The sequence below is a fragment of the Salmo trutta genome, chromosome 4, assembly GCF_901001165.1.
Source record: "Salmo trutta chromosome 4, fSalTru1.1, whole genome shotgun sequence".
Taxonomy (NCBI): domain Eukaryota; kingdom Metazoa; phylum Chordata; class Actinopteri; order Salmoniformes; family Salmonidae; genus Salmo; species Salmo trutta.
This window is the reverse complement of record NC_042960.1, coordinates 34,459,540-34,471,944: the sequence shown is the minus strand read 5'-3', so window position 1 is coordinate 34,471,944 and position 12,405 is coordinate 34,459,540. Positions and strand designations below refer to the sequence as shown.

The 12,405-nt window shown below is 45.9% G+C and overlaps 1 protein-coding gene across 1 annotated transcript in view; it reads right to left on the bottom strand.

Annotated features, from left to right (window-relative positions):
- The window catches only part of LOC115192276 (tensin-3-like), a 76,612-nt gene that overhangs the window by 52,686 nt on the left and 11,521 nt on the right, over positions 1-12,405 (bottom strand). Inside the window, exon 2 of the mRNA XM_029750589.1 lies at positions 5,543-6,616. Within this exon, the coding sequence (XP_029606449.1) occupies positions 5,543-6,539 (997 nt within the window). The 5' untranslated portion in view covers positions 6,540-6,616. The remainder of the gene's footprint in view (positions 1-5,542; positions 6,617-12,405) is intronic.

Sequence of the window (12,405 nt, the reverse complement as noted above, 5' to 3'; positions counted from 1 at the left end):
GACTTCCTGATGGGCTGTCCCCAGGTGGTGAGGGTAGGCAATAACACATCTGCCACGCTGATCCTCAACACTGGGGCCCCTCAGGGGTGTGTGTTTAGTCCCCTGTTCACTCATGACTGCGTGGCAAAGCATGACTCCAACACCATCATTAAGTTTGCTGACGACACAACAGTGGTAGGCCTGATCACCGACAATGATGAGACTATAGGGAAGAGGTCAGAAACCTGGCAGTGTGGTGCCAGGACAACAACATCTCCCTCAATGTGATCAAGACAAAGGAGCTGATTGTGGACTATAGGAAAAGGCGGGCCAAACAGGCCCCAATTAACATCGACGGGGCTGAAGTGGAGTGGTTCGAGGGTTTCAAGTTCCTTGGTGTCCACATCACCAATGAACTATCATGGTCTAAACACACCAAGACAGCTGTGAAGAGTGCACAACAAAACCTTTTCCCCCTCATGAGACTGAAAGGATTTGGCATGGGTCCTGAGATCCTCAAAATGTTCTACAGCTGCACCATCAAGAGCATCCTGCCCGGATGCATGACAGCCTGGTATGGAAACTGCTCCGCATCTGACCGTAAGGCGCTACAGTGGGTAGTGCGTATGGCCCAGTACATCACTGGGGCCAAGCTTCCTGACATCCAGGACCTATATACTAGGAGGGGTCAGAGGAAGGCCCAAAAATAGGTCAAAGACTACATCCAGTCACTCAAGTCATAGACTGTTATATCTGCTACCGCATGGCAAGCTGTACCAGAGCGCCCAGTCTAGGACCAGAAGACCCCTTAATAGCTTCTGCCCCCAAGCCATAAGACTGATGAACAATTAATCGATCCGGACTATTTACATTGACACCCCTTTTGTTTTTACACTGCTGCTACTCACTGTTTATTATCCATGCATAGTCACTTTACAAATTACCTCAACTAACCTGTACCCCCGCACATTGACTTTGGACTGGTAGCCCCTGTATATACAGTAGCCTCGTTATTGTTATGTATTTTTCTTGTGTTACTTTTTGATTTTATTTCTTTTGTAAATATTTTCTTAACTCTATTTCTTGAACTGCGTTGTTAGTTACGAGTTTTAAGTAAACATTTCACGGTAAGGTCTACACCTGTTGTATTCGGCACATGTGACAAATAAAATTAGATTTGATTAGAATTTGATTCACATAGTCTGCTCTCAACAATTGATGTTGAGAAATGTCTGTTACTTGAACTCTGTGAAGCATTTATTTGGGATGCAATTTCTGAGACTGTGTCACGCTTGTCTTCGTCTTCCGACGATAGTGCGAAATCGTCATCAGAAAAGGTAGACCAATATGCAGCAGGTACGTGTATGCTCATTTTGATGATTTATTAACTTCAAACAAATGACCGTACAAAAATAACAAACACGAGAAACGAACGACAACAAACAGTCTGGCAAAGCCTAGGGCTGAACACAGAACAATCACCCACAAATCACAAACACAGACACACCCTTATATATGAGACTCTCAATCAAAGGCAGATAGACAACACCTGCCTTCAACTGAGAGTCCCAATCCCAATTAACCAACATAGAAACACACTCACCAGACTAGACATAGAAATACATAAACAGACTATAAACCAAAACCCCGGAAATACTAAATCAAACACCCTTAATCAAACACACCACCCTGAACCACATAAAACAAATACCCTCTGTCACGCCCTGACCAAACTACAAAACAATTAACCTTATATACTGGCCAGGACGTGACAGTACCCCCCCCTTAAAGGTACTACCCCAGAAGCACCTTAACAAAAAAAAAATTACCCCCAAACAATACCCAAAAGAAAAATTCCCCCTTACTAAAGGGAGGGAAGGGAGGGTGGCTGCCGTCAACGACGGCACTGTGCTACACCCCCCCTCCCCAACCCACCTATATTGGAGGCGGCTCAGGTTCTGGCCGTTCCAGGCAGTCTGGGCAGTCTGGCAGTTCGGGGCAGTCTGGTGGCTCGGGGCAGTCTGGTGGCTCGGGGCAGTCTGGTGGCTCGGGGCGGTCTGGGCAGTCTGTCAGCTCGGGGCGGTCTGGGCAGTCTGTCAGCTCGGGGCGGTCAGGGCAGTCTGTCAGCTCGGGGCGGTCAGGGCAGTCTGGCCGTTCCGGCAGGTCAGGGCAGTCTGGCCGCTCCGGCAGGTCAGGGCAGTCTGGCCGCTCCGGCAGGTCAGGGCAGTCTGGCCGCTCCGGCAGGTCAGGGCAGTCTGGCCGCTCCGGCAGGTCAGGGCAGTCTGGCCGCTCCGGCAGGTCAGGGCAGTATGGCCGCTCCGGCAGGTCAGGGCAGTCTGGCCGCTCCGGCAGGTCAGGGCAGTCTGGCCGCTCCGGCAGTTCAGCGCAGTCTGGCCGCTCCGGCAGTTCAGCGCAGTCTGGCCACTCCGGCAGTTCAGCGCAGTCTGGCCACTCCGGCAGTTCAGCGCAGTCTGGCCACTCCGGCAGTTCAGCGCAGTCTGGCCACTCCGGCGACTGTTGACTGACGGGCAGCTCCGGCGACTGTTGACTGACGGGCAGCTCCGACGACTGTTGACTGACGGGCAGCTCCGACGACTGTTGACTGACGGGCAGCTCCGACGACTGTTGACTGACGGGCAGCTCCGACGACTGTTGACTGACGGGCAGCTCCGACGACTGTTGACTGACGGGCAGCTCCGACGACTGTTGACTGACGGGCAGCTCCGACGACTGTTGACTGACGGGCAGCTCCGACGACTGTTGACTGACGGGCAGCTCCGACGACTGTTGACTGACGGGCAGCTCCGACGACTGTTGACTGACGAGGCTGGGTTTACGCACTTTCAGTTTAGTGCGGGGAGCGGGAACAGGACGAGTCGGACTGGTTGGACGCACTTCCGGGTCCGCACGCGAGACAGGAGCTGGAAACCCAGGGCTATGGAGGCGCACAGCCGGTCTAGATCTTACCTCCTGCACAACCCGCCTTGGCTCGATGGAACTAGTAGCCCTGCACGAGCGGAGTGCTCGTACAGGGCAGACTGGGCTGTGCAGGGGCTTGATGGTAGCCGTGCGTAGAGCGGGAGTTGGGTAGCCTGGTCCTCGGAGGCGTACCGGCGACCAGATGCGCTGCGCAGGCATCCTCCTACCAGGCTGGATGCCCGCTCTAGCACGGCACCTGCGAGGGGCTGGAATAACTCGCACCGGACTGTGCGTGCGTATGGGTGAGATATTGCGCTTCTCAGCGAAACATGGCGCTCCCCACCTCATACGCTCCTCCATATAACCACGGGTAGCTGGCTTCCGGCTCTTCCCTCGCCTAGCCAAACTACCCGTGTGCCCCCCCAAAAAAATGTCTTGGGGGTGCCTCTCGTGCTTCTCCCTCAGCGCGTCTCTGGCCTCGTACCACCGCCTCTCTGCCTTGGCTGCTTCTATTTCCCACTGCGGGCGGCGATACTCCCCAGCCTGATGCCAAGGTCCGGCCCCGTCCAGAACTTCCTCCCAAGTCCACTTCTCTCGTTTGTCCTCCTCGAACGCCGTCTGCTCCTTCCTCTGCTGCTTGGTCCTTTGGTGGTGGGTGATTCTGTCACGCTTGTCTTCGTCTTCCGACGATAGTGCTAAATCGTCATCAGAAAAGGTAGACCAATATGCAGCAGGTACGTGTATGCTCATTTTGATGATTTATTAACTTCAAACAAATGACCGTACAAAAATAACAAACACGAGAAACGAACGACAACAAACAGTCTGGCAAAGCCTAGGGCTGAACACAGAACAATCACCCACAAATCACAAACACAGACACACCCTTAGATATGAGACTCTCAATCAAAGGCAGATAGACAACACCTGCCTTCAACTGAGAGTCCCAATCCCAATTAACCAACATAGAAACACACTCACCAGACTAGACATAGAAATACATAAACAGACTATAAACCAAAACCCCGGAAATACTAAATCAAACACCCTTAATCAAACACACCACCCTGAACCACATAAAACAAATACCCTCTGTCACGCCCTGACCAAACTACAAAACAATTAACCTTATATACTGGCCAGGACGTGACAGACTGGTAACTCTAATGAACTTATCCTCTGCAGAAGAGGTAACTCTGGGTCTTCTTTCCTGTGGCAGCCCTCATGAGAGACGATTTTTGCGACTGCACTTGAAGAAACTTTAAAAGTTCTTGAAATTCTCTTTACTTATTTGAGCTTTTCTTGACATAATATGGACTTGGTCTTTTACCAAATAGGGCTATCTTCTGTAAACCACCCCTACCTTGTCACAACACAACTGATTGGCTAAAATGGATAAAGAAGGAAAGAAATTCCACAAATTAACTTTTAACAAGGCACACCTGTTAATTTAAATGCATTCCAGGTGACTAGCTGATGAAGCTGGTTGAGAGAATGCCAAGTGTATGCAAAGCTGTCATCAAGGCAAAGTGTGGCTACTTTGAAGAATCACAAAAATAAAATATATTTTGATTTGTTTCAAACTTTTTTGGTTACTTCTTAATTCCATATGTGTTATTTCACAGTTTCGATGTCTTCACTATTATGCAATGTAGAAAATAGTACAAATTAAGAAAAACCCTTGAATGAGTGTCCAATCTTTTGACTGGTACTGTGTATAAATGCCCAAACTGTGCATAAACTGTAGCCAACTAGGCCATCTGGCCGCAGCCTGCACAGCCAGAGCTGTAAAGACAACCTTCCCACTTTGGACTGCACCCTGTAACCTGTGTAGGAACGGCAGCCACTTCTTCAGAACCTGCCCCAGTTCCCACACAGGCAGGGTAAGAGCAAAAAACCCAACCCCACTAACCCCTACCCCATCCACCAGACAACAACAATGAAGAAGCCAGAACCAGTCCCAGAACCCAGAACTTTCCACATGCAACGCCCAACCCACCACCCAAAACGTCCCAGAAACAGCCCCCACCACCACCCAAGTCATCCCAGAAACCATGACCCTGACATTACCATCAGAACAGAAATACACACTCCAGATGGCTGTTCATGGTTGCCTCCCCACTAGGGAATTCATCCATAGACGGCAGAGGATATAACCACAACTGTCGCCTCCATCCAGCAATTGCCAGCCCAGACCCCACCCCTCCCCCAACACACAGACACTTTATGGATTAACTGACAGATTGACAGACTAATTCTTCTGATTCTTTTTTGATCGCTTTTATTTATTTATTTTTTGATTGGATGACCATTTGGTTATTGTTTGAATTGTTTATTCTTTTGAATTGTTTTATTGACGATCGATTGAGTGATTGATTCTCATTGTAACTGATTGAATGTTTTACCTGTAAGAATTTTGAAAATAAAATGAATAAAATCACTTTTTAATATACATTTTTAAGATGAATATTGAAATATTATAACTGTAACAGAGGGACAGCGCCTTTCCTTGTGATTCTATTGTGATTCTACTGTATCTCAAATTAGACAAACAGATGTTCAATTTGAAGTCATTGCTAGCTCGTCAGTATGATGTTATTTGAATGAGAAGGATGGTACCCCGCTCTGGTTAACATGTTCTCACCTGATTGGCTGGCGTTGGCTTCGGTTGTCGTTTGACTTATCCCATTGGTGTGAAGGGAGGCGGAGCGGGACAGGGGGAGGGCGGGATGTCGGGTGGGGACTGGTATGAAGGTGGGGTCCAGGTCTAGGATCAACTGGTTGAGCTGCTCGATGGACTCATCCATGTCTGTTGCTAACGAGGCAAGCTCCTCCTGCCCACAGGGTTCCCCTGAGGGTGAGGGTGTGTGTGTGTGGTGTGTGGCATGTGTAGTGTGTTGGACATGTGTGGTGTGTGTGGCATATGTGGTGTGTGTGGAATGTTTGTCACTGTCCATCTGCACAGGCGACCTCTCAACCCCTACCCCTTCCTCCACTCGTCTCTGCACCGCCTCTCTTCTGCTGGTCCCCGTATTGGGCATGTCTGGAACTGACAGGGTGTCTGGACCAATCAGAGGAGGTGTATCCACAGGGCTGTCCCACCACCTGTCTGTTTGTTCCTCCCCCTCTGGGGCGTCGACCATCTGCTGCTGCTGCACCCATGATTGGGTGTTGTGGGTGGATGGTGTGGAGTATCCACTTCCACTCTGGACCAATTGCTGGGCTTCAGGCAGGATCTCAGAGGACAATGAGCCAATGCTAGCCGAGCTATGCCTGTCCAAGGTGGGGCTAGCCTCAGGGATAACCTCGTCATCATCCAGGATGTCTGTCTCCCTCTCGCTGGGCAAGGCCTCCCCATTGACAGGCTGCCCTAAGCCTTCCTTGTCCCCGTCCAACTTCCCCTCTCCATTACTGGAGTCTAGGAGCTTTGTCATGTTTTCCAGAGGAGGCTGAGCCTTCTCCAGCCCAACCCCAGATAGAAGCCTCCTTTGCTGGTTACCTTCGTCCTCACTGGGCCCTCTCCCGGGGCTCACTGCAGTAATAACCCCAGTCCACTGGGAGGCAATAGAGAGGCCTGAATCGCTGTTGGCTGACAGGGCGAGGTCACTGGGGATAGGGCCGCTGCTTGTCAGGGGAAACATCACCTCCTTTGTCACTACTCTCTTCCTCACTCTGGCGTAGAGGCTGCCATCGGCAGGGCCAGGGCTATGAGGCAGAGCTGAGGAAGAGGCAGAGAAGATGTGTAAAACAGACAGCAATAACACTTAGACACACAGAGACAAAAAGTATGACACGCTTAACAACTTAGAACCCTCAATCTCTTTTAATCATCCTTCGACACACACACAGAGGCCTGGTGCACTGGACACACACACACGCACAGTGCGAAGTGTAGGTCCAAAAGGCTTCTTAACAGCTTCTACCCCCAGGCCTTGCATTGACCCCACCTTTTTTTTATGCTGCTTTTACTCGCTGTTTATTATCTATGCATAGCTACTTTACCCCTACCTACATGTACATATTACCTGAATTACCTCAATTAACCTCTGCCTATTGACTCAGTACTTGATCCCCCTGTGTATAGCCTCGTTATTGTTATTACATTTCAATCTCAGTTGAACCTCCCCTTTGCCCTCAGAACAGCCTCAATTCGTCAAGGCATGGACTCTACAAGGTGTGGAAAAAGTTCCACAGGGATACTGGCCCATGTTGACTCCAAATGCTTCCCACAGTTGTGTCAAGTTGGCTGAATGTCCTTTGGGTGGTGGACCATTCTTGATACCCACGGGAAACTGTTGAGCTTGAAAAACCCATCAGTGCTGCAGTTCTTGACACAAACCGGTGTGCCTGGCACCTACTACCATACCCCGGTCAAAGGCACTTACATCTTTTGTCTTGCCCCTTCACCGTCTGAATGGCACTCATATACAATCCATGTCTCAATTGTCTCATGTCTCATCTACACTGATTGAAGGGGATTTAACAAGTGACGTCAATAAGGGATCAAAGCTTTCATATGGATTCACCTAGTCAGTCTATATCATGGAAAGAGTGTCCTTAATGTTTTGTGCAGTCAGTGTAGTTTCAGCAGAGAGGAAGAGGCTAAGCGAGAGGGTTCACTCGTCAAAATCTGTCCATTATAAGCCCAATGTGTTTCTATGGGAATAATATGCAGACCTAAGCTTGTCACCTGCCTTCCCATCTTTGGGACAAAGACTCCCGTTGTTATGGCGGAGACATGAGCATCTCATCATTATATCAGATCTCTGGGTTCAGCCTCTTGCAAATAGGAAAGGAAATTGGCGGGTGCACAGTGCACTGTTAGGATGCCCTAAAGTAAATTGATATTTTGGCAAAATTATGTCTAAATAAAATTATTTAAAATACTTCACCACTGAGCATGACTTAGCCACAGAGGATCATTAGTTCTAATCCTGGATGTTGATTGGTTAAAACTACATTTGAGCCGGTGTCTATTCCACAAGTTACCACCAAATCTATGACGTTCAAATGCCTATTTACTCTGACTCCTCAATCCATTGTCTCATCAGAACAGCCAGGTAATTTATATACTAGATCTACACTGTAAAAAGCATTTAGACATTATCCCCCATTTCTTTTAGACTAGCATTTGGTTTTCCACAGCGGAGATTTGTAATAACCTTGCTGTCTCTCCGAGATTTGCAACATTGTTTTAGTAGTGAAATTCGATATCCAGCTGTCCTATGGTAAAAAACATGTTGAGAGTCGGGACTTTGCTGTTATTCTGGCTGCACAGTTAGAAGTGACTGTGTTAGCCAAAGGTGGCAAGCTAGAGCTTCTTAGGGATAGGCCCCTTTTTTATCCATTTCCTGTCTGAATGACGTGCCCAAAGTAAACTGCATGTAGCTCTGGCCCTGAAGCCAGGATATGCATATAATTGGCACTGTCACAACGTCGACTGAAGGTGGCGCCTCTCCCCGTTCGGGCGGCCCTCGGCGGTCGTCGTCGCCGGCCTACTAGCTGCCACCGATCCTCTGTTAACTTTCTTTTTGTTAGGTCTAGTTTAGGTTGCACCTGTGTTGTGTTAGTTCATTAGTGGGGGGGTTATTTAGTCTTTCTGTGTAGGGTTTTGTTTGTGCGTGATTGTTTTCGTCAGGTTTGTTAGGCTGGGGTTAGGTGTTTTCCCTCTGCCTGTGTATTAGTAAGGCTGCGAGTTTTGAGCTGCGCCCCTACTTTGATTTCGGGCTCATTCTGTCTATTTTGTATTGTTGCCCTGCCTTGCCTGTTTTTTGGCTCTTTGAGGTTTGTGTCAATTAAACGTGTGTTCACGGACATTTGTCTCCTGCGCCTGACTTCACCCCTCCTGCTTCCTTGAGTACCCCTTGACAGGTACCATTGTAAAGAAAACACTTAAATGCAAGAGAAATGTCATATTGAAATTAGCTCGCTGGATGCAATTCCTATGGCCTCCACAAGGTGGCAGCAGTCTATGTTCAAGGTTTCAGGCTTTTAACTTTTAAAAAAAGAATAAGAAATAACAGTTTTAGTAGAAAGACAAGTCTTGGAAATTTGTGTTTGCGTGCGCCATGAAGAAATTACTGCTAAAATAGGTTTCCTATTGAACATACTTCTTTCTGAAAGAAATATTATAGGTTGATTACATTTTAGGGTATCTGAGGAGTAAATAGAAATGTATTTTGACGTGTTGAAACAAAGTTAAGGGGTAGATTTTATGATTCCTTTCTATGCAAGCTGAACAAGTGGATTACTCAAATCGATGGCACCAACTAAACATACTTTTTGTTATATAAAGAAAGATTTTATCTAACAAAACGACACTACATGTTATAGCTGGGACCCTTTGGATGACAAATCAGAGGAACATTTTTAAAAAGTAAGTGAATATTTAATCGTTATATGTGAAAGTATGAAACCTGTGCCGGTGGAAAAATATTTTGATGTGGGGCGCCATCCTCAAACAATCTCATGGCATGTTTTCACTGTAATAGCTACTGTAAATCAGACAGTGCAGTTAGATTAAAAAGAATGTAAGCTTTCAGACGATATAAGACATTTATATGTACCTAAATGTTTAAAATCCATAATATTTATGATTATTTAGTTGAATTGTGCGCCCTCCAGTTTCACAGGAAGTTGTCCCGCTAGCGGGACACTGATCCTTAAGACTAGCAAGCAAGGGATAAGAACATTCACAGCCATCATGCTAATGGCACATTTAGAATGAACGACTGTTCTATTTGAATATCCATAGATTTAGAACAAAAATACTTAATGACTGGGTCACGTCTCCGGCAACCGAACCGATAGAACTAACGACCAGCCAGCTTGGGTAGCAAATCATCGATTTGTGTCAGGACTATATCTCGTGGAAGGATTAAATAGTATGAATAAATTCATAAAAATAATGTTTTTAATTAAAATAATAATAATTTGAATATGTTGGTAACCCGTTGTATAAAAGTGATAATTCCCTCAAAGCCAGTGTTTTGAGGATATATTGGCACAGTTTGCCGGCCCTCAACATTGTCTCGGCCCTAACATCACCCGTGCAATATATGCTCCAGTCACCAGCTTTTCGGGCATTATCACTTAATCACAATGTCACGTCCTGACCATAGTAAGAAGTTATTTTCTATGGTAGAGTAGGTCAGGGCATGACAGGGGGTGTTTGTCTGTTTTTGTATTTCTATGTTCAGTTTCTAGTTTTGTATTTCTATGTTGGTGTTGTTTGGGTTGATCTCCAATTGGAGGCAGCAGATCCTCGTTACCTCTAATTGGAGGTCATATTTATGTTGATGTTTGTCCCATCTGTGGTTGTGGGTGATTATATTTTGAGTAGTGTGTTTTCTCTCTGTGTGACGGTTTGTTGTTTTTGTGTTTCAAGTATTAGTGTATTGCATTTCAGTTTCACGTTAAATAAAATATGTGGAACTACGAACACGCTGCATTTTGGTCCGATCCTTTTGACAGCCGTGACACACAAGTGTGTAGGCCTATACCTATTTGGGGTGCCTGCAATTTGGGTAGTGCACCTAGCAATACTGCCCTACCAAGCATAAAGCTAGTAACTGCTCATAGCGTGAAACTGGGAGAAATGTCTTATATTTACCTTGGTTTCACAGTAACTTTATGCAGTTACTGCTAACATGACCCCCATTTTCTCCAAAACACAATACAATAGAGGCAGGATACTTGTACACATGATTAAGCATATATTTAATGTAGCAAAAAATGATATTAACTCATTTTTGACCAAATGAGCAGTTACTGCCTTTTTACTTGGAAGTGCAGAATAGTTCTAGCTGATTGAGTTGCGTCTGTCAGTGAAAAGCATAAAAAATATTTGTGAAGAGAATGTGTCTTAAGAATAATTTAAAATGTTGCGTCATGAAGAAGGGGAGGGGTGTGTGGCGAACACATGGTGCGTCTCTCTCCAGAATGCATGCATATGTACAGTTGAAGTCGGAAGTTTACATACACTTAGGTTGGAGTCATTAAATCTCGTTTTTCAACCAATACACTTATTTCTTGTTAACAAACTATAGTTTTGGCAAGTCGGTTAGGACATCTACTTCGTGCATGACACAAGTCATTTTTCCAACAATTGTTTACAGACAGATTATTTCACTTATAACTCACTGTATCACAATTCCAGTGGGTCAGAAGTTTACATACACTAAGTTGACTGTGCTTTTAAACAGCTTGGAGAATTCCAGAAAATGATGTCATGGCTTTTTTTTTGATAGGCTAATTGACATAATTTGAGTCAATTGGAGGTGTACCTGTGGATGTATTTCAAGGCCTACCTTCAAACTCAGTGCCTCTTTGCTTGACATCATGGGAAAATCAAAAGAAATCAGCCAAGACAACAGAAAAAAATTGTAGACCTCCACAAGTCTGGTTCATACTTGGGAGCAATTACAAACGCCTGAAGGTACCACGTTCATCAGTCCAAACAATAGTACGCAAGTATAAACACCATGGGACCACGCAGCCTTCATACCGCTCAGGAAGGAGTCACGTTCTTTCTCCTAGAGATTAACGTACTTTGGTGCGAAAAGTGCAAATCAATCCCAGAACAACAGCAAAGGACCTTGTGAAGATGCTGGAGGAAACAGGTACAAAAGTATCTATATCTAAGGTAAAACAAGTCCTATATCGACATAATCTGAAAGGCCGCTCAGCAAGGAAGAAGCCACCACTCCAAAACCGCCATAAAAAAGCCTGAATGTGGTTTGCAACTGCACATGGGGACAAAGATCGTACTTTTTGGAGAAATGTCCTTTGGTATGATGAAACAAAAATAGAACTGTTTGGCCATAATGACCATCGTTATGTTTGGAGGAAAAAGGGGGACGCTTGCAAGCTGAAGAACACCATCCCAACCGTGAAGCACGGGGGTGGCAGCATCATTTTGTGGGGGTGCTTTGCTGCAGGAGGGACTGGTGCACTTCACAAAATAGATGGCATCATGAGGATAGAAAATTATGTGGATATATTCAATTATATTCAGCTTGGTCGCAAATGGGTCTTCCAAATGGAAAATGACCCCAAGCATACTTCCAAAGTTGTGGCAAAATGGCCTAAGGACAACAAAGTCAAGGTATTGGAGTGGCCATCACAAAGCCCTGACCTCAAACCTATAGAAAATTTGTGGGCAGAACTGAAAAAGCGTGTGCGAGTAAGAAGGCCTACAAACCTGACTCAGTTACACCAGCTCTGCCAGGAGGAATGGGACAAAATTCACCCAACTTATTGTGGGAAACTTGTGGAAGGCTACCCAAAACGTTTAACCCAAGTTAAACAATTTAAAGGCAATGCTACCAAATACTAATTGAGTGTATGTAAACTTCTGACCCACTGGGAATGTGATGAAAGAAATAAAAGCTGAAATAAATCATTCTCTCTACTATTATTCTGACATTTCACATTCTTAAAATAAAGTGGTGATCCTAACTGACCTAAGACAGGGAATTTTTACATGGATTAAATGTCAGAAATTGT